This window comes from Lagopus leucura, unplaced genomic scaffold, assembly GCF_019238085.1.
Source record: "Lagopus leucura isolate 7727_CA_CO unplaced genomic scaffold, USGS_WTPT01 Super-Scaffold_806, whole genome shotgun sequence".
In the NCBI taxonomy this organism is placed as follows: Eukaryota; Metazoa; Chordata; class Aves; order Galliformes; family Phasianidae; genus Lagopus; species Lagopus leucura.
Genome location: NW_024962260.1, coordinates 4,220,340 through 4,242,207, shown reverse-complemented (window position 1 = coordinate 4,242,207; position 21,868 = coordinate 4,220,340). Strand labels below are relative to the sequence as shown.

The following is a 21,868-nucleotide window of genomic DNA, read 5'->3' as shown; positions in this document are numbered from 1 at the left end:
CTGTGCCACCAGCTTACTACCTGCTCTGCACCTCGCTTTTCCCTCTGTAAAAGGCGGGGAAATAAATAGAACTGCATGCAGTTGGCGATTGCAAAACTGACAAGCACTGGCACTGGCCGTTCTGCTAACGGCTGGCTGTTATCAACCGCTCGCTGATAAACGAGTTTGCACAAACGTTGATCTGGTGCCGAGGGCAGAGGTTAGCTCTGAAGTGAAGCACCGGAGGTTTTCGGGGAGGCGGGCTGAGGGGGGGCCGGCAGCGCTGTAAGGGAAGGCAGCGAGAGGCGCGGGTAACGGCTGCCCCGGTCCCTTTTCTCTGTCCTGAGAGCGAGTGCAGGGGCAGTTCCCACAGAGGTGTGAGAAGTTACCTAAGAAAACACAGAGGCCTGTCAGCAAAACGCGTCTGACGGAATCACAATCGTTCCGCTCGGGGCCGTCGAGCCGCGGCCGCACTTTGCTTCAGCGCGGGAGGCGGGAAGTGGCCGCGCGGCGCCCCCTCAGGCGGCAGAGAGGGGCGGAGCGGGCGGCGGCGCGCAGACTCGGAGCGGCGGGCGGCAGGCGCGGCCCCAGCACCGGCAGCAGCGCCGGGCGCCATGGGGTGTTAGCCGCGCAGCTGGTGCCCTCGCTCTGCCTCCGGAAGGAGCCGCCGTCGCCGCGAGCCGCTCGCACCGCTCCTCCGCCGCCCGGAGCCCATGAGCCTGAACGAGCACTCGATGCAGGCGCTGTCCTGGCGGAAGCTCTACCTGAGCCGCGCCAAGCTGAAGGCTTCCAGCCGTACCTCCGCGCTGCTCTCCGGCTTCGCCATGGTGAGCGCCCGGCGGGTGAGGGGCGCCGGCTGAGGGCGGGCGGGCGGGCGGAGCGGCGCTTCCCTTTTCCGCGTCGCAGCCTTTCCCGCCGCGCCGCGCTGAGGGAGCACCGCGCGAGGCCGGGGCGGCTCCGTGTGGGGATTTAGCTCTTAGAGAGGGTGGACCTCGCCACACGGGCGTCTGCTGCTGATGCCGCCGCGTTGCCCTCAGGCAGGCACAGCCTCACCGGCAGCCCTCGCGGCGGGGGGAAGGCCGGGGTCGTGGGCTGCGGTGTTGTTTTGCAGGCAAATAAAGGCGAATAATCCCTTGGACGTTTAGAGATCGACGTGAACCGATATATTGAAAAACTCCCGGGTTTGCCTCATTCTGAGGGAGTTGTGCGCGCTTCCTGCTGTTTTTTGTTTTTCTGTCGCTTTGGTCCAGAATCCGTCGGACGCTCCCGGTTACTTCACGTGTCAGTCGATCCGTGCCCAGTGCTTGCAGCGGGAGCCGCTCCCCGCCGCGCCGCCGTTCGGGCGGAGGATGCTGCTTCAGAGCGCGGCGGCGAAGCTCTGTCGCTCTGACGGTCAAATAAATGTCACTGTTCTCCTCTGGCGGCTAAAAACAGCCCGCAGGGACTGAGTGACAGGGCGCTGTGTCGGCCGGGGGGCGGTGAGCTGGGGCTGCTCCTCCCGTGGTACCGCCGCTGGCAGCTTGGCTGCTTCGTTCGGTGTTTCTGACAGCGAGGGCAGAAGGTGGAAAAGAGAATCTCTGCTTTCGTCTGTGGGCAGTTGTGAATGGTTGCGTTTGCAGAATTCCGTAGAATCGCTTTAGTTGCAAGAGACCTCCGAAGGCCGTCTGCTCCCACTGCCCGCAGTGCACAGGGACACCCACAGCTCCAGCAGTGCTCACAGCCCCGTCCCCTGACCGCGGCTGTCTGCAGGGATGGGGCTCCACCACCTCTCTGTGCACCCTGTGCAGTGCCTCACTGCCCTCAACATAAAAACTTCTTCCTTGTATCCAATCTAAATCTCCCCTCTTTCAGTTTTTAACCATTTCCCCTATGACAAGCACCACTAAGGAGTCCATCCCTTCTTTCTTACAGCCCCTTTTGACACTGACAGGATGCTCTCAGCTCTCTCCAAGCTGTGCAGCCCCAGCTCTCAGCCTGTGCTTGCAGGGAGACGATCCATCCCTCAGATCATTTTGTGGCTCTCTGGACTCACTCCCAACAAGTCCGCGTCTCTCCTGTACTAAGGATGCCACATCTTAAAACATTATTTAAAATTAAAATACTATTATTTAGAAGTAATTCTTAATCTCATAAATCTGTTTGGCTTTTCTTTAAATATTTATTCTGTGGGGTCTGGATCCCTGTGAACCTATGAGGTGAGACTCGTTTGCTTTCCAAGGAGCTCAGGCAGCTGGGGGTGCTGCAGTATGAAACTGCAGCTTTGAGGTAATTCAGGAAAAGCTACTTCGTCCTGCTTGGAGAAGCCCTCGCAGTCCGGAATGTTACATGTGAATATTGTTTTTTTTTTCTGGAAGTTACCCCTTCAAAAAAAATTGTACTTTTGTTTTCGTTGGTAAAGTCGCGCTGGAAATCAGCTTGTGACCCCATTGGTGTGTTACAGGCAGTCAGCTGCTGGGACTTCCTCATTGGGTTACGGAAGAGCTGATTTAATGTTCAAGTATTTTTAGATTTCTTTTAAATAACTTTGCTGATCTGCTCGAGGAGTGCTTTCGGCACAGAAGGCAGGGCCTGCTCTGTGCTGTCATGCCTCCGCATTGTTCTCAGAGTTCGGTGGATTCCTCAGCACCTGATGTCTGAACAATGGGCTGCTGTGCTGCAATCTGGTCCTGGATCTAAAACTTCTTACAGCAATTAAGAGTCTTTGTTCCTCCCTTTTCCTTATCAACGCACGAAAGAGCCCGAAAGACACATCCAGGACTTGCCAGCGCATTGCTGGGAATTGCCAGCCTGCAGTGCATTGCTCTCGTGTGCTCCATTGATCCGTGGTCTTTTATTAAACAGTGCTTACATCCTTTAGTACCAGCTAAGTGTATTCCCACTAAACTGGTTCTTCACTGTTGGATTAATCCGGCATCTAACTGCAGCCATTTTGCAGAGGTTTTTCCCTCAAGATTAGTGAAGCATGCCCCAGTTAAATGATCCATGCCAAAGTCGTAATTGCAGAGAGCAACAATGTGTAGAGCATGAAATACTCAGCCAGGTTTCAAGCTCACGAGTGTTAACATTTCCACAGAGGACTTTTTAATGAAAGCCTGCTTTACAATGAGTGTTGGTTCTGAGCCTACACACCAGGATGTAACGCTTTGTGTTGGCTTTGAAGAAGTAATGCAGGCTCTGGTGGCTGGAGAGAGATGTTAGTGATGCTCCTCAGTGTTTCCTTTGCAGATTTCCATGGGTGCTGTTGTCTGGTCCAACATGTTACCTCTGCTGACCATCTCCACTAGAAGTACTTTGCAGAGGGTACCCAAAAATCACAGGGAAGCTGTTAAATCCCAACAACTATTGGAGTGGAGAAGTCAGATCCCCCCCCCCACCTGCTGCCAATTAACAGCTCTGCGAAAAAACTCAAGCCTAAATTAGGTGTCTAAATTACACAGCCTTGGTGGTTGACTTAGTTATATTTAGAATTTGGAGGATGTTACTTAGCAGAGAGTGCACTTGTAAACACCTCTAATGATTTAAACTAGGCAGACTGTTGCAAGTAGTAACATACAGGCTTAAAATACTGGATATTGCCAAAGAACCGCATGCAGTTGCCTTTGGAAGAGCTGATACAGAAGGCAGCTTCTGTCATCTTTTCTAGCAGTTGGGCTGCACTGACACGTTACTTCAATATCAGCTATTACTATGGAAATGTTGAAAAGTAGGATCCAGCCCTGCTGTTGCCAGTGCTGGGCAGGTACAGGAGGTACTCTGCCATCCTGCGTGCTTCAGTCATCCCTCGTTAGAAGTCGTGTTAGCTGTAGTTTACCACATTTCTGGAAGAATGATGTGCAACAGCTGCATTTTGTAGTCTCTAGTAAAGCCTTACAGCCTGGTTTCACAGCTCCTGCCACCACATATCTTTTATATCACTATTGCAGTTGGAGGTTTTTACTGCAGCCGGAAGGATCTGCTCTTTACAAAAGGTTTCTCCTCTTTGCTTACTGCTGTGAAAGCAGCATTTTGTTGCTCCTTTGAGCATCCCTGTCTGGAGGTTACAGATGAGCAAGGCAGGCAGCAAGGAGCGCTTTGGGCTCTCTCTGATCTCTAGCAGCAGCTGCCTGTGGCTGCTATCGTTTGGAGAGTGTAAAGGTGATGTGAAGCTGTTGTTTGTTCCTGTTGTGCTGTCTAATGTGACCCTAAAAACTAGATTTATTGTAAGTAGTGCCGTGTCAAGATGCTGCCTTCTCAAGGTGCGTTCACTCTGATTGTGTGGGTATTGGATTTTCATGTTTATTTACCAAGCTAAATCATGCATTTCTGTTCCAGTGGTGACTTTAGCAAATATTAACATTTTCCATTCTAAACATATAACAAGCCGCAGAGTCGCAATTCTAGGCTAGTACGTAAGTGATGCTTCCTTTTGTGTTTAAAAAAAAAAAAGAAAAAGAAAAAGCAGTAATATCATTTTGGCTTGCCTTTTTAAATTTCCTGCGACTGTTTCTGGCTCATACACTGTCTTTGTATGAGTTGTTTATAACCTGTAATGAATGGTGCAAGAACTGCAGAGCTTGCCTTTGTGTCTCTGTCTCTGGGAGTGTGCAGCACTGTCAGGCAAAAGGAGGCAGCTCAGGAGCTGAGGGCAGCTGCAGGAGCACTGTGTGATCTGTTACTGAAACAACCTTGTGATCGCAGCCTCTGCTCTGGCAAGGTGAAGGTGTTGTAGTTCTGTTGCATTTCTCCAGGTCACATTTACCTCTCCTTGTGTGGATGGGCCTGTACGATATCCAACCACAAAGCTTTCTTATAAAACATTCTTCACATATTGCTCTGTATAAAAATTGTCTTTTTCTCTTCATTGGTTTCTTACCTAGGAGTGGCAGCCAAGGACAGGGATGAGGAGCTGAGGGCAGCCTTGCAAGGATGTAGCCTTGATTAAGCCTGTGATTAAGGGGGAGAGCTCTCAGTAACTGTTTGCTGCTGTTGCTATTGCCCATAACAACAAAGCAGTTATCTTCTTTCCAGTGTAGAGTCTCGAGTGTCAATGTGACCTGCTGCAGGGTGCTCTCAGCTCACTTCTCCCCTTTGTTTTCCTTCTGATCATTGTCTCTCATGTCTTATTTTCCTGGAATACTTCTAATTTGAGGGAATCCAATTGTTAAACAGGAACTGAAACTTGTCTTACAGCTTATAAAACTGGGAAATAGTGCTGGAATTCGAAGCAAGTCTGTAATTTCTGTCTCCCCTGTGCTAAAATGAGCAACTGACAAGCCAGAGCAATAACTTACCCTGCGTTTATGTGGCCATACGAGTTTCATTTGCAGCGACCAGTTCTCTGTAGAAAATGGTGTTGTTGCTGATGAAAATTGCTTTACCAGCATAGCACAGCTCATTCCTTGTTAGTGGTGTTTGTCAGTCACTGTGTCAGTGCTCTTCTATGGATAGAAACTTCAGGAGTGCTCAGCATTTTCCTTTTCTTTTCAGAGTGTAATGAGACATGGAAATATTGCACGCAAGCAAGTGAAATGAACTTGTTTCAGGACTCTGAATTGTAAATCAAGCTGAAATTTCAGCAGCTTCTTCAAGAGGGTAGGCTGATTTCTTGCAGACTGGTATTGTTCAGGCTCCTATAGCTGTGAAATCCAGAACTGTTGAAGGCTTGAACATGACACGTGCCCAAACTCAGTCATCTCTTGAAAGTGTGAGCGCTGCCCTTCTGTGGCCTTATGCAAACTCCAGTCTTGTATCCTGAAATCATGAGTCTTTGAGTTTTGTTAGGAAGCTCTGTTTCAGACTTACAGCTTTGTCAAGGGCTGCAGTAAATCTGTCGATCATATCTGTGGGATGACCTGAAGTTAAAGTTAGCTCTTCTCGGAGCTGGGGATTAGAGCAGATGACCTCTTGAGGTGTCTCCCAGCCTACATTACGGTCTGGTTATGCAGCAAGGCAAGATGCCTGCAGTGTCCCTGTCAGCTGTGCAATACAAATCAGGTGGCAAGTGTTCAAAGAAACTTTAAAAGTGGTGAAGGCAAAGATGCTGAAGCAGGTTGTTTTGGATACCATGGAGACATCATTGCCCTGAGGGTTGCATGTTTGAGTCAGCACAGAAAAATACTAGAGGTCACAGAGGAAAAAGTCCTGTGTGGAACATCAGCATCTATATGTCAGACTTTGCACTGTGTGGGATTAGATCTTAGCGAACATGCTCACCTTGGCCCTGGAATTGCAAGCATGACCTTACAAGAGCAGTTCTCATCTGTTTATTTCAAAGTTGCAGCAGGAGCAAAGGAGGCAGGAACTTGTTGTGCTCTGCTTCACTGTTGGAAAGCAGATGCAGGACCTCAATGAAAAATGGAGCTTTCTGTTTTAGGTGCCTGGCCTGTGCTGTTTACTTTCTTTAGAATGGAAGCTTGCAACTGAGAAGTGTTGGCAGTTTTTCTGCTGTTTTCCAGAGAAAGGTTCCCAAAGCAACTTCCTTGGTAGTTTGAGGAGACAGAAAACATGAACTGATTTCTCACTTACAGGTCAAGCGGGAGTTGCTCTGCCAGGCGCAAGCACAAGGCGGCTTTGCTGTGCCCCCTGTGGAGGCTTTCTATCAACTTTAGTGGGCTTTGAAATCCTTTGGGCATTCTGCATCCTACCGCCTCTATCTGAAGGGATTGCTGAAGTATCCATTGATGCTGAATGAATGCAGAACAGAAGTGCTTTCTTGCTTTCCCTGCTCCTTTCAGGGTGTTTCTAACACTATGTCACAACTGCAATAGAATGTGTTTCCCTTTTGCTTAAGGGTGTCTCTGCACAACTAACTGCTTCAGCATAATTTTTTTCCTTTCCTGTCTATGAACACATGAACAACTCTTATGTCTTTGTTTCTTAGGCACATTTTCTCACGAAGGAAAGTTTAAGAAAAACATCCACCCCCTTTCTGGAGAGCCTGTAGTCTGCAAAGAGCTGTCAGTGTTGGTGGGCAGCACTGATCGTGTCTCAATATACCCTGAATGTTCAAAGTGTGGAGCTTTTGCACTGGTCCCTTGGAGGGCTGAATCTATGAAGCTGTCATCTCCTTAGCGTCAGGAGAAATATTTTTCCAGCTGTTTTTCAAGTGGGCAGATGGCTTCTGCCTTGTTTGCCCATTCTCAAACTGGGAATACTGGGCAGTGTGCAGTGGTGCCTGCCTGGCTGCCAGCTTACTGCGCTGCCTTGAGATGGTGTTGGTGCCGCCTGTAATTCTTCTTACAGAGATGGTATGCTTGCAGTCATAGCAGCTAGTTGCATGGTATGGTTTGAGCTGAAGGAAGTTACACCCTTCCTGCTTTCGAGTTGGTCTCAGTGCATTTCAGAAAGCACTCACAGAAGCCATATGGGGTCGGCCAGTGCAGCAGGCGCCCCATGCAGAGCTGCTCTGCCTTAACGCCCATCAGCCACAGACGCCGAAGCCTTGTTTGTGTCCCTCAAGCTCAGGTTTCACCTGTCCTGTTGTGGTGTTGTGACGGTAGAGACTCATGGGGGGTGACCAGCAGTGATAAAATGCAGCCTTTTTCCTCAGGAGATGCCTGGCCAGGATCTCTGCTGCTTGGAGATCAGAAGTCCCTGTGATTCTCTCTGCACAGAGCTATCTCAATGTGTGAATGCTGCTTGAATTATGCTGTTCTCGTGTAAGATGCTCTTTTGGTTGCATTTAAGTAAAGGCAAATTGTAACTAGGTACTTCTAGATTACATGTAATTGTTTGAGATTTCCTTTAGCTCAGCCTAGGGAAAGAGCTTTCCTTCTGACTCCATTGAAATGGGAAGAGCTCCAGAACAGCCAATATGTTGCAACTATGAGCCTGTCTGAACTTTAGAATCAGCTGCTTGATATCGTCATTAATGTTATCAACATTTGGCGAATGAAATACTTAAGAAATAATCAGTTCTTATGAGAAAAAAATATTTATCTTATGGTGTTCCTTGGTGTCTCATTTGGTTGTTATCACAGTAAGAACTGGGATGGAGGATTTAAATGTCCTGCAAGAGTGGAGAATTATTGAGTCTGCAATAGATCCAGCAGCCCAGCTTTTGCATTCAAGCTACGCACCAGAAAACGTACATGGAAAAAATGTTGATAAGTAAGAAAATGACTCCTCAGTGGTGAAGGCTTGCAGTTGTTCTGTGAAAAACACAGCACAGGAAGCCCAGCATCCCACGAGTGCATGGGGACTTAGAGAGCAATCCCTGCTGAAGGGAGACCTGACGGCCATATGTTTATCCTCTAAACTGTGAAGTTTTTCACAGCTGAGAAGTGGTTATTTTAAAACCTTCACGCAGGAATTGTGTATGTATTACTGTAATTTCTTGTGGAGTTTCTTTAGCACTTGGATGCTGCTCACTAGCTTGGCTGGTTGGTTGGGCTTATGATGACAAGAGCTTTCAATAAAGGAATTAAGATATTGGCAAATGGCCTGGAGTGCCTGTTGAAACGTGTGTAAGAGCCTTGGTTGGCTTAACGTTTGGGGCAGGCAGTTAGGAATTGGGGTGCCATAGGACGTGCTGGCTCTGTGTGTGTGGAGCTGGGACCCCACACTTGGTGCAGTTTTAGTTGCTCCTGCAAAGCAGTGATATTTGAACGCTCACTGTTTGTGCAGCTGTCTATGAACATTTTTCCTTGTGAGTTTTTGATGAAAATTAAGGCGTCTGAGATGCGTGCCGTAGTCTGAGCACCATTTAAGCCATCTGTGTGGTGCAGCAATGGGCCAAACCTGTGCTGATGAGACACGGGAGAGATGCTTTCCCAGCGATGTGGCTACAGCTGCAGCTTCCAGAGGTTGGTGCTGGCCAGGGCTTCTCAAACTGCTTCATTCCTTGAACAGGAGGATTTCTGCTGTAAGGTCCCTGTTATTATTCCAAACAGGAGTAACTACTGTGTTTTCTGGATCTGAGATCTTAGCATGCTGAATTGAATAATTCCTTCTGGAATCTTCCCCTCATTGGTTTTGTTCATTTTTCTTGCCTAGGAGAACATTATTTTTCTTTCTTTCAGCCTTCCCCACACCACTTCCCTCTAACATTTATTTGGCACCATGCACATGGTGGAGCCTTTGGTGTTTTTGAACCTTTTTTTTTTTTTGGAAGTTTGCTTTAAGGCTTATTTTGAGTGAAAGAATGTAACTGAGAGCCCTGTGAAAAGGTGATCCTCTAATGAAGGGCTGTGGCTCTTCAGAACACAGGCACAGAAGATGAAAGGAGTAGTGGGGTTTGAAGGCAGTCTGCAGCCTTCACAGGCAGCCGTGTTACTGATACCAACTTCAAATGACTTCACACGGCATTCATTCTACGTACATATGCGACACAAAGCATTTCATAACACTCAGCAATATTTAGAGTCTATAGTAGAGTCTGCCACTTTAGTAGTGTGGGAAAGAAGAACTCTTCCACCTTGTGATCAGCATGGTTGGACTCTTAAAATCCAGCTGTTCTGTGGGATGAGCTGGAGGTAGCTCAGTGGCTGTGCTGCTCGAGGCTTTTGTGCACGCTGATGGTTGGCTTTAAGCTGAGCAGTAAATGTGAAGGGGTGGCTTTGTGTGATGGCTGCCACCAAAGACTGAAGTGTGGTGCAGCCTGTCACTTTGTTTGGATCAGGTGAAGTTCCAGAGTCATTGGAGCATCAAATAAGTATTTTTATTGTCTCGGCATAAACAGAATTAGAATGACATGCCTAATTATCCTGCAATTAAAATCATTTAAAATCAGAATCGGTAGTCAAGCAGTATGTAACAGAGGTAATTATATCTCCTTTTTTTCCCTTTCCTTTCAGGTGGCCATGGTAGAAGTTCAGCTTGATGCAGAGCATGACTACCCACGAGGTCTCCTGATAGCCTTCAGTGCCTGTACTACAGTCCTTGTTGCAGTTCACCTTTTTGCACTCATGATAAGTACCTGCATTCTTCCAAATATAGAGGCAGTTAGCAACGTGCATAATCTCAACTCTGTAAAGGAATCTCCTCATGAGCGTATGCATCGGCACATTGAGCTTGCCTGGGCATTTTCTACTGTCATTGGGACTTTGCTCTTTCTTGCAGAGGTGGTGTTGCTGTGTTGGGTGAAATTTCTTCCCCTGAAGAAGAACCCCCTTGACCCAGCTCAGAGCAGCAATTCCAGCATCACGTCAGGACAGGCAGCAGCCATTGCATCGACGTCTATCATGGTTCCCTTTGGACTGATTTTCATTGTCTTTGCAGTCCACTTCTACAGGTCTCTGGTGAGCCATAAAACAGACAGGCAGTTTCAAGAATTGAATGAACTTGCTGAATTTGCACGGCTCCAGGATCAGCTGGATCACAGAGGTGATGCCATCTCCCCAGCTGTTACCCATTTTGCATAAACCTGTACTTAAAGAAAATAAATCCACCGTTCTGCTCCTGCCTTATGTTGACTCCCCCATGCATGAATGTTCAAACTGTTGATTTTCTTTTCATAGAAGTTTATAAATGTTTGGGGAAAAAAAAACAACCCACAACAGTTCTCCCCTTAACATGGCTAGCTGAGAGCAGAAGGAATGGATGACCGGATGTGCATGTGCCACATCCCTTTTCTGAGCACTCTCATTTGTTTCTGCCTGCCACTGAATGGTGGCTATACAAATGCAAGGAGAGTAATGCTGTACATTTGGGTGATAGGGATGGACAGAGAAGCTTTTTCCTCTTTGTTTAACGTTGGCATTTACTAGAAGATACTGTTTGTCCAGTCCGTGTTGCATGGCATGATACAAATTACTTGGGATATGCAGCAATTAGCACTCGGTTTCAGTGCTAGCACTCTCAGTTCTGTCAGTCTGACAGATGGTAGAAGGGAAAGCTCTCCCACCGCTTTCTCCAGTGTGTTTTGCTGCCAAGTAATTCTTACATCAGTGACTTCTCCAGCACCTTTCCATGGCAGTTGCATGCTGTGTAACTCACTGAACACCCGTGACTCGTTCTGCTGCCATGTGGTATGGCCACAGGAGAAGGAATGAGACTGCTATGCTCTTCTTTGGAAGAAAATAAAAGCAATAACTGTTTCCAAGTTCTCAGAAGCTGGCATGTATTATCTGGAGAGATAGAACTGCCTGTTTTCCATTTAGGAATCTTTTTTTAAAAAGAAGGAACTAAATGGAAATTATCACTGGATATTTTTTTGCTTGAAGATCAGAACCACTGCTGTTTTTTCCAAGTCAAAGTAGCAACTATTTTATACTTTTATATTAAAAATATATTTTTAATAAATCCTCAGATACAAGCTGCAAAAGGTGCTTTCTCTGCATTGGATTCCCAAGTAATTAGCTATTGCTAAGCCTTGGTCTTCCTTGTTTAGAAAAAGTCTTCTGCTTGCTGAAGTGCTGCCCTTAGTAACTTCTTAAGATGTTTTTTGCCTTCCAGATCCTCTGGAAGCTATTTTTAATCTCCATAGATGTATTTATGAAAGTAGATTATTTGTAACTAATATTGCTGCTTACTTTCAGACATGAATCTATGCTAGTGAGGCTCTGGTGTCTTTTTTTTTATTTTTAATTTCTTCCTTAACCTAAAACTTCCCTTGGGCCTCTCACGTGAGAGGTTTGGCCAAGAAGGATGCAGCAGTAGTCCTGGGCTGCTGCAGTAATTCCAGCTATGTCTGTAAGTGGATTTTCTTTGGAATGCAATTCTTGTGTAGAAAAGCTTTGGTTTGTAACGGGTCAAAGCCATTTTTGAAGACAAACTGAGACGGGTTTCAAATCGAATGGAACATACCTTTACCTCCTGCTGTAGCTAACACTGTGGAATATAAACTGTGGTGGTTTTGTTGTGTTTGTTTGTTTGTTTTTCAATCAGACTGGTGAATGTGACAGTACAGGGAACTGTACCTGAGTGAGCCTGGGCTGAATGTGGTCTCTTACACCCAGCCTCCATCTCAGGTTATCCCGATGTATTTTCAGTCTATGGGATGTGGAAGGTGTTGACAGTGGTGCATCTGTTCTGAAAAACAGCCATTAGAAGAGGACCTGGTGTTTTTTCAGCAGGTTTCTTGGGGTATCCTCTGCCCACTGGCAGAAAACTCTTTTCCACACACCAGTTTCCCAGGGCCTCCTGCTGTACAGAGGCCTGGCAGGATTTTCTCCCACTCTGCCATTCTGTTGTGTTTCAGGTGTTCTCATACTGGTGTAAATCTATCGATGGTGAGAACTGTGGCTACGATTCCTCACATGGAATTTGTTCATGGAGCACTGTAAAGATTCTGATAGTGAAGGCAGTAAGAAAACAGCATTCCAAACCACAGTAACTGAGGCAGACACAGAGTTTGTTTTCCCATCTCTCGGTGGAATACCAGTCCCGTCCTGGGAGGGGAGATTCTCAAAACAGCAGTAAAGGAAGCAGATTTGACTCGATATGTGTTCTGGAACAAATGGTCAGAAGGGTGCTATAGGGCTGAAAAATTATGCATCTGTCTGTAAATGATGTATTTAAAAGTCCTAACATTATTTTGAATATAAGTCCAGAAAATATATTATCCAAGCTTATTTTGTAAAGTTATTTGCTGTTCTTGGTAGGGTTCTGGACTTTTTATCTTGTGGGTCTTTTACAAAATGAAAGTGTTTTGTTTAGGAAATATAAAATTATGAGCTTATTTTTTAACTTTCTCAAGCCAGTAGGTCCTCACCTATTGGAGCTGTCAGCCCCAGCCATTTCACTGACTATTTTCTGCACTTTAATCTCTGATATCAAGTGTTTCTCTCGTTTTCCAGCTGTGGAAATGGTCACAAAAGTTGTGCCTTGGCCACGTCTCATAACTGTGTGCCTGAGGCAGTAACCAGGCCTGATCGTATGGCTCCAGATGCTGAGTGTACTTCAGCTTGTTTTTTATTCTTTATTTATACTAATGGTATTTCATGTTTACCTCAAGCATTTTAAATGTCAGTTATTGTATATCAATTATTTAGATATAAAATAACTTCAGATAATGAAATAAAATATACTCAATTGTTGCTGATTGTTACCTAGATGCCTAAAAATACTTATTTTCTCTACGTCCATTGCCTCTGCCTGCCTGTGTTGTGCTAATCCCCACTGTATTGCTGAGGGTCTCTGAAATGTATGCAGCTTCTCACTGCAGTCATACAAAGATGGTGTTTCCTGTTCACACAGGTATAAAGAGCCTAATGTTGGCAGAATGCTTTTCCTCCCATCAGCACTGTTTAAATCTTGACACTAAGTGCACTGCTCTTTTCCAAGTGTTTAAATAGAAAAGTAGGTTATCTTCCAGCTGACAGAAAGTGAAAAGGGACCTCGCAGCTGTAAACAGGATGTGATACTCTGGAGCGTAGTTTAAATCAGGTGAACCAATTGCCTGCTGCCCGGTGTGTTCCTCAGCAGGCAGCCACTGGCCTTGTGAGCAGCAGGAGGAATGAGCAGGAGCTGGGCGAAGAGTCGCTGCATCCCCCAGCACATTTTGCTGCTGTGAGTGGTTGTTATTTGATTGCTGCTCGTGTTTAAATAACGGTGGGTGGGAGGAGGCCTGAAGCACAGCTGCCTGCACAGTGAGGCATACAGGGGCAGTTCTGGGGGACGGGTGAGGCTGACCACAAGACGACGCACGGCAGCATGGGCATGAGGCACGTAAGTAACCCGAGATCGTGTTCTTATCCTGCATCTTTTGTCCTTCAGCGTCTGGTTAGTCGTTCTGGCTGTCATCAAACATCACTTGGGCCTCTGCTAAAACGCCATCAGGATCAGCTAGTTCAATCTAAATAAAAGGAACAGAAATCAATTATGCGGTGCAATTAAAGAGGCTTAAAGTTTATAGCTATTGATTAACATTAACAGAGCATCTCCCATGCAGCAGGACTGTAGTTTATACCACAACCTTTCAGTTACTAATTCAGAAACATCACTGCACTTCCTGGATTTCATTACAATGTTGAATCCATTTGTCTCCTTGCACTACCCCAGCATGAAGCGCTGCGTTGATTCTTCTTTAACAAAAGCAATTCCTGGGCAAAACTGGCTCTGGTTTGCAGCCTGTTGGATCTCGCCTGCAGTTCCACAGTGAGTAACGAGCAGTGATATGGCTGAGCATCAGTAAGTCACGTGAAAGCAGGAGTCCATGTCATCAAATGGGGTGCATGCAGACAATGCAAAGGGAAGCACTAAAGCCGTGCCAGGAGCTTGTCATCTTGCTCCGACTTGCTTTATAGCCCCACACATGCTGGGGGCTTTATGTGTGTGTTCTCCCTCCCCAGTAGAAGACAGGGTCCTTGTTCCATGAAGCCTTACAAAGCCCTGGCTGCAGTAAGTAGGACAGCAGTGCTCCAAGGCCACTCAGTTGTCCTTCCCCTCACTACAGTCAGGGCCCTCTCAAACACATCCTCCTATTGCTCATTTTCCTTGCATGCCTCGAAAGGAAAGAAGGCTAAGTTTTCCCTAACTGGTGCTACTGATGGTAATTTGACAAATGGTTTATGAAAGCCTGTAGTCAATTGTTCTCCTTTTATGTTTCTTCATTCCTGTTCTGAGATCAATAAATCTCTTCCAGCTGAAAGCACAATAATGGCAATGAGAGCTGATGCTTTCTTTTAGTTCATAAAACAAGGAAAACTGGGTTATAATTTGGTCTTCATGGGAGTTAATTGAGCTGCTGGGCTCGAGCACCCTGCTTTAGCAGCTATGAAATTCATCCTGTGCCCTGGGCTGAGATGCCAAAGAGGCAGCTCTCTTGAGTGATCTCTGACAAATCATGTGAGGTAAAGATTTTTAGTTTAGATTTTTAGAAGCACTGCTCTTTTTGCAAAATTAGGGCTGCTTTTCTTTGGTGTTTGTTTTTTATTATTCTGTGCTGCTGTGACCGTACCTTAAACTTGAAGAAGGAACTGGCTGTCAAAAATGCTGGAGAACCTTACTAGAGAAAGCAGATGTGGATGAAGTTAGGAAATGAAGTTGTAAGAGCTGTGGGCCTCAGCAGGCTGAGCTGTGCCCAGCACTAATTACTACAATCCTGTTCCTGGAGCAGCATTACAAGGTAAGAAATGTCACTGGCTGTGAGGCCTCTGTTCCCTGCACTACTGGAAAAAAAGCAGCTGTGTGCCAAGCTGTGGTCATTGAAGGTGTTGCAGCTCAGTTCTCAGCAAAGCTCTGCGTTGTTTGCTGCTCTCAAGGGAACGGGGCAGCAGGGATGTTGGTGTGGGCACTGCCGGGGCTGGGGAACAGAGCTGGTGCAGGGCTCAGCTGGCTTGGCGAGGTGTGGTCAGCCTTAACCATCGGGCTGGGAGAAATCATTTAGTTTTGACACAAATCCCACTGTTGTCTCTGGCTGTTAGCTGCATCTCCTTTGTGCTGGGTCGGAGTGCTAAGCAGTTTTGGTGCAGAACTGCATTTTCAGAAGCGCAGGCAAGTCCAAGGCTCCAGCGGGGCCTCGTGCCACTGAGCCAGCTGCTTGGCCCTGCGGGGATGTTTGGGTCACTGCTAACCAAAAGAGCTTGAGTACAGATCCTGAGTGACTACCTGAAGAGAAAGCATGACCCAAATAGGTACCGTGAGCTCTAACAAGTGCTGTTGGCATAGACATCGTTAGCAAACCAGCATTTCCAAGCAGTTACCTTTGGGATTGGATACTGGGTGGGGGCAGGAGCTGCATCTCTGCTGAAGTCGATCATAATCCCGCATTTTGGTACATCTGTCACCCAGATGCCTTCAAGCAGTTGTCCCTTATCCAAGAAGAAGAATCTGCCTGGGCCGTGCTTCTTTCCATCTTTCCAACCTCCTTCGTACCTGTCATTGTTTGCTGCGATCAAAGACATGAACAGACCGTGAGATTTGCATGTGCTCATCAAGAGGCTAGGTCCAAAGCTGAGGCTACGTCAGAGGGGCTGTTGCCTGCACAGGGTGTGCTGCAGCACTCGGGCGTTCCCATGCATTGCTCACATCTGCTGCCCCACCGGAGGATCCCAGGGCTGCGTTGCCTGCTGCTGCACTGCTGGTCTGAGCTGCGGTGGTGAAGCAGCACTTTGCTCCTGGCTGCTCCCCCTGCCAGGCACGTGGCCAGGGCGAGTGATTTAATCTGAGCTGCGGCTGTCGTGACCTCCACTGGAGAACTCCTTTTTCTTTCACCATTGCAGTGCTGCCAGCACGTGGGCACACTTCCAGCAGTTGAGCTGAATGCGTTCAGCTTACGGGTATGAAATAATCGCTCTGGCTAATTTTAACGAGAAGGAATCCGGCTCAGTGGGGTCCTGGGCTCTGCCTGGGACAGGCAGGCTCTTGAGCAGCCCAGCAGCAGCTGCTAAACTCAGAGGGTGCCTGGTTTGTAACAGGGAGATTGGTTTGGATGGGAACAAAGTGAGGCAGCTGAATGAGCTGCCCCTGAAAGCATGCGTTGGTGTCACTGGTATGAGCCATTGATCCAAAATGGGTTTACAGCCAGCAGAGAATGCGTAGATGTGTACACAGTGTGCAGGGGGGGGTCATGCTTGTTCCTCCCGGCTGCTTTGCTTAGTAAGTGATTTGCCTTGAGATTGCCCCCAAGAAAAAAGAGATTAATAACAATCATCATCATAACCTGTGGAGGTGATGTTTCTTCAAATGTTCCTGGAATGTGCTGTTTTGTACTGCAAAGGACTGGCAGTCTTGGCTTTGGAAAAAAAAAAAAGTTGAATCGCTAGCAAAAAAAAGATCCATATTTCTATTTTATGATGGGATTGCCCCAACATTTCCAATCTGTGATACACTCAAGTGTCACATCTGGGAAGGCATTGGGTGCTAATGAACCCCTGCGTTCTCTCACTGTGAGCCACTGCCGGAAGTACAAGAGGGGATGAAAGGAGCCCAGAAACAGAACTGTTGTTTGTAACGTACTGGAAAATGGACTCTTTGGTATGCAGCAGTTAGAAAGTATGAAAGTATGCCTGGCGATGTGCCTGCCTTAAAAATAGCCATTTGTTCTTCTCTGACCCAGTAATGTATTGTCTCTAACCCATCTCCGTCATTTCAATGTAAATCACAGCAAAAGCAAGCTTCCATGTGTGTGGCCTTGAGCATCGTAGGCCCGCCCTTGCCCGTGATGCTTGCTCGAGAGAGGCTCCAGATGGGGTGCCAGCCTCTGCCCCGCAAGGCTGCGCTGGAGATCAAGGCGGCACCACCGTTCATCTCGGAGCAAAGATCCGCCACCGCTTGCCGTGCGTTTTACACAGGCCAGGCGGCTCGCAGGTACTTACGCAGGCACAGCATCCCCTGCCCGCCCGGCCGGTCTGCCAGCCACTGCCCCTCGTAGGTGGAGCCGTCTCCGTAGCACATCCGACCCCAGCCGCTCCTCTGCCCGCTGCTCCACTCGCCCTCGTAGCGCTCCCCGCTGGGGTAGAGCATCGTCCCGTAGCCCTGCACAGCAGCAGAGGAGTTGCTCAGGAGCCTCTCTATCAAGAGGTGTTGGTGTTCAATTCTGGGGCATTAATTTCTTGGTATGCTGCTCCTTTACTTACTACTGTTAGATACAGCTGATGGCAGCCTAATTCAACCTCTGTTTATGTGTTGCAGGAAACGAGAGGTGATGCTACGGGATTTCGTTGACCAATTATCAAATTCCCATAGCAAAATCTCAGGTCTGTATCTCAGTGTATTGTTTTTGGCATGACTGCCGCTAATATTTGGCTAAAAGCAGGTCCAGGTTCGACAAACCTGGGGATGCACCACCAAAGTGACGTGGCTCTCCCACTGGGATGTGATGTCCCATGACAGGGCTGATGTCTCCTGCAGTCTGCAGCATCCCAGGCTGGCAGCCCCTTCCCAGCCCAGGGCAGGCTAACAATCTCCAGAGCCACTGATAATGGATTTTGCTCCTGCTGCATCTGTAAACACAAACAGCTCTCGCTTCTCAGACCATCTCTCAGCTCACTGCTGGTGTACATTTGATCAATGAACTTCTGAATTAAGCCTACTAGGTGTGTGTGAGCTGGAAACCTCAGGGAGGTGTTTATCTTGTGTCTGTGTTGGCCAGGTTAGAGACTTCCTCGTAGCGGGACATCATAGCACTGAGAAATATTTACGTGTTATTAGGGAGTTTACCCATAGGACAAAAGCAGTAATTCACCTTTTGGGAAAAAAGAAAAAGCTGTGTCAATAGCTTAGAGCATTATATAGAGCAGTAATTGTATTAAACTTCCTGGATGCAAACGGGAGGATTTTGTAGAAGAAAAATAAATAAAAATACTGTTGTTTGGATGTCAGTGTAAATGTTTTGCCAAAACTCAATCATCCAAAGTACGTTCCCAGGGAATGAGGGAAGAAGCTTCTGCAAAGAGGCTCAAGCCATGGAGCTGCACACCAATTAGAAGCACAAGAGCAGTGGACGCAAAGGCAAACATAAGGTTTCCATTGGCAGATCAGAAAATCCTAAAAGGATTGTGCTCATAGGATTGCAGTTGTTTTTACCGGATGACTTCCTCATTGTGCTTCCTGTAGAAAAGCTGGTGATTTATGTCACGGGCTCAATTCCCAACATAACTTGTCTTCTTTGCTTAATGTGCTGTAAAACCTGCAGCACGGTGCTTCTAAGCTGGTTTTTCTCACAGCACTTGCAGTGCATGCTCTGTGGACAAGTTCCTCCCACGCTGCAAGCATGCTGGAAGCACGTCAGTGTTGGGGTCAGCATGCATTCATACATGGACACATGGCCTGACCCTCCTGTGCTGCAGGGAGCGGGGGATGGGGAGATGGGTGCTTCCTGCTGGAGTCTGTGGGCTCTGCAGTGTGATGGATGTCACCTCTGGAACTTCCTGAGCTTTCAGGAGGGACAAGCCCAATTTTAAAGCAAACCCAGGCCTGAAGGCTGGGGAGGGCAGGCAGATGGCTTTCCCACCGGGAGAGGGCTTCAGCACGAGAGCTCTTGCTTTCATTTCCTTGCTTCACATACTCATTTCCCCCAAACCCTTCTGGACCTTCAAGCTGGGGGCCTGGTGCCATTTGAAAAAAGTCAGTATTTTAAATGATTGTTTTGCATGTTTCAAGGCAGGTGCAGGAAATCTCACTTACGCATTTTTTGTCGTTTCTCCACCAGCCTGTGTACACCTTCAGGTACTCCTTGGTCACGGGGTCAGGGATGCTGTACGAGCCGTACCCATCCCGCTTCCCAAACTTCCAGTCGCCGCTGTAAATAGCGCCGTTGTGCTTCCAGATCTGGGTGCCTTTACCTGGTTCAGTAAACAGGGATTGCAGGGAGATGATCACGATGAGTAGGAGAATGTGTGATGCTTAATGATTATACCATAAGCCAGTGTGTTTCGGTGCTGGCAGTGCAGCAGCATCCCTGCTTTTTGGGCTGTCTGTGCCCTGGGTTATGCTTTCCCTGCAAAACCCGTGTGCTGGGAGCTGAGAGCACTGAAAGCACAGTGTAGCTGTGGGTGCGTGGAGCTGACTGCAGCACGCTGGGTTCAGAGCATTTCTAACATCTGTAGCCTAGATGTCTCAGTAGCAGCCCTGCAGCTGAGCGCACACTTCATTACCCATGAGAAATATCTGAGCACATTTTTGCACGGCATTGCATCGAACACATGCTGTTGTACGTGGATGAACACACACAGCCACCAACTGACTGCTCCCTGACGCCCTGAACTTTTGTAAAGATGCCTATGTTGGTGCTTTTCTCCAAATGATGGATCTTACCATGTTTCAAGTTGTCCAACCATTCTCCAGTATACTGATCCCCATTTACAGCATAGACTGTATGTCTTAATCCATCTTTCTGTGCTTTCCTGTCCCATTCATGCCAGAGAGGCTCTGCAGCCCTGGGGTATTTCACAACAGGCATCGTGTTCTCAGCTGAAAGGGAAAACAAAGATTGTCAGAAATGAATTAGGGAGAAATTACAGAGGCAGGTACTGGTAGAACGGTGTGTTTGTAAGCTTACTTTACTGTGCATCTGAGCCAGCAATTGTGGTCTGGGTTTGATATCTATCAAGATGCAACAAACAGAAAGTATCTAAAAATACCGATGTACAAAACAGCTCTATCTGAAAATAGGCTGGTAGCATGTTGGGAAATGCTAAGCTGCAGCACGATGGGGCTGTGTACCTTCAAGAGGACTTTGGGACACCAGGGAAGGTCAGACCCGTCCTGGCACAGCAGGAACACAGCCGATCTCCTTCCTAAGGCTGCTCCTCTGCCTCCACGTCAGCAGGGCGCGCTCAATGAAGCACATGGCAAAATTGTATTTCAGGAAATATCTCACTGCCAGGAAGTACAATCTAGTACCTTAGATAAATCAAGGATCTTAGAAAACGAGTCGACATTCACCCTTAGCTCTCCACTTGATGATTCAAAAGTTATTTCGTGTCTAATCACTGCTAACAAAAACCATTTTTGTCCATGACGACCAGTGAGCAGCGTTGTTGTGTATCGCGCTTCCCGTCTCGCTCCTCACCAGCGGTGCCGGGCAGCAGCAGTGGGAAACGAGCTCATTGTGAGCTCAGCGCAGGACGTTCCCAGCGAGGCGGCAGTGGGTCGGGAAAGCCCACCTGCACACGGGCCCGCGCCTCCCGACCGCCCGGCCCAGCCGCCCCGCGAGTACCGACCTGCAGCGGAGCGCAGCGCCTCCAGCCACCGCTGCGGGCATCGCCGAGTCGTCATAGCGACGCTGCCAACGCGTGCGCGGAGCGAGCGGGAGCAGCGCCGGCTGAGGCGGCCCGGAGAGCCTGCAGGGAATGGGAGCGAGTGCTGCGTGCTGCGCGTGCGTGCGGCGGTGTGTGGGTACGACGGAGTGCTGGGCAGACTGGCCCAGCTAGGAAATACTGGTACAAAAATATATTTCTCGTTATGAAGAATGAGAGAAAGGTGTTCAGGGGGATTTCTTCACGCTCTTTCACAAATGTGTTCAGGGTTTGTGCAGAGCCTGAGAACCACCAGACAGCGAAGGCGTGGGGCTGCGGAGCAGGGCAGGGATTGGGGGGAACCCACAGAGGAGAAGAAAAAATGCCTGTTGCAGCCCCAAGGTTACAGCCTTGTATTACAAGCACAAACAGGCCCTGCTGGAAAAGCATTAATTGTCTTGAATTAATTAATCTTGAATAATTCAGCCACTGTATTGCGCTGCAGTTAACTGAGAATCTGTCAGTTCCATTAATTAATTACCCAACTCAGACAATTGCACGTGTTTATTTTTAACCAGTGCAGCTTGTGCACGGATTTAGAAAAGCAAGCCCAAAGTGTGTCACCAACCCACAGCTTTGGCCAAATGAAAGGCACAGGTATGTATGTATATGTTTGAAATTCAGTATTTACTTTAAACTGGTTTGGATGCAATAAAGAAGATAATTAAGCAAATCAAAATTCACAGATTGGTTTCTTACCCCTTTAATGCTTAGAAAAAGCACAGAGGCAGATGTAAGCAAAGCCAATGGCAATAAGAATAATAGACGAGTATGAGCTGCACACAACTCAAGAGGCAGCTCCATTAAACAGAACCAAAGATGGCCTGGGAGGGTCAGCCTGTCCTGCTGAGGGCTGATCCTCAAATGAGTGACAGATGAGTGGCACTATATTCAGTAATTCTTACTACACTGTATTACAAACCTTTCTCTGAGTTCAGGTCTGGACAGTAGCCCCGGTGTGCCGAACGGAGCGATGGAGGTGTGCAGGGGCGCAGGCAGGACTCGGCCCTGTGTGCAGCGAGGTCACAGGACACACCGTGGGCTTTAGTTTTCATCTTTTTTCAGTTTAAAAAGTGAGATTTTATTTTGTTGCTGTTATTGAATGAACCCAAAGGACTTAGGTGTCTACAATATCCGAAACCAATCATTTCTGCAAGAAAAAGACAGCTGCTCTGAGCTGAGATTGCTCTCACAAAGAGAAGGGAATCACCAAAGTGAAATGCCCAAACCAACTGAAAACTGTCAGAGCCAATAACATGAGTTTGTTCCGGGAACTTTGTAAATATAGG

General features: G+C 47.5%; 2 protein-coding genes across 5 annotated transcripts; one reads left to right on the top strand and one right to left on the bottom strand.

Annotated features, from left to right (window-relative positions):
- Positions 1 to 628: 628 nt before the first annotated feature.
- ORAI1 (ORAI calcium release-activated calcium modulator 1) lies at positions 629 to 12,935 on the top strand. The gene is made up of 2 exons (XM_042865770.1): positions 629 to 806; positions 9,753 to 12,935. The coding sequence occupies exons 1-2, from the start codon at positions 693 to 695 to the stop codon at positions 10,317 to 10,319; spliced, it is 681 nt and encodes a 226-aa protein (XP_042721704.1). The 5' UTR covers positions 629 to 692; the 3' UTR covers positions 10,320 to 12,935.
- MORN3 (MORN repeat containing 3) lies at positions 11,142 to 20,573 on the bottom strand. 4 transcript variants are annotated; one of them, XM_042865766.1, is made up of 6 exons: positions 20,505 to 20,573; positions 19,597 to 19,752; positions 18,967 to 19,124; positions 17,157 to 17,316; positions 15,543 to 15,727; positions 11,142 to 13,693 (listed from the first exon to the last, which is right to left on the bottom strand). In XM_042865766.1, the coding sequence occupies exons 1-6, from the start codon at positions 20,557 to 20,559 to the stop codon at positions 13,622 to 13,624; spliced, it is 786 nt and encodes a 261-aa protein (XP_042721700.1). In that variant the 5' UTR covers positions 20,560 to 20,573; the 3' UTR covers positions 11,142 to 13,621. The 4 variants fall into 4 exon arrangements, with proteins under 4 accessions (XP_042721700.1, XP_042721701.1, XP_042721702.1 ...); XM_042865767.1 differs by lacking the exon at positions 20,505 to 20,573 and adding an exon at positions 20,185 to 20,340; XM_042865768.1 differs by lacking the exon at positions 20,505 to 20,573 and adding an exon at positions 20,227 to 20,340.
- Between the last annotated feature and the right edge of the window lie 1,295 nt (positions 20,574 to 21,868).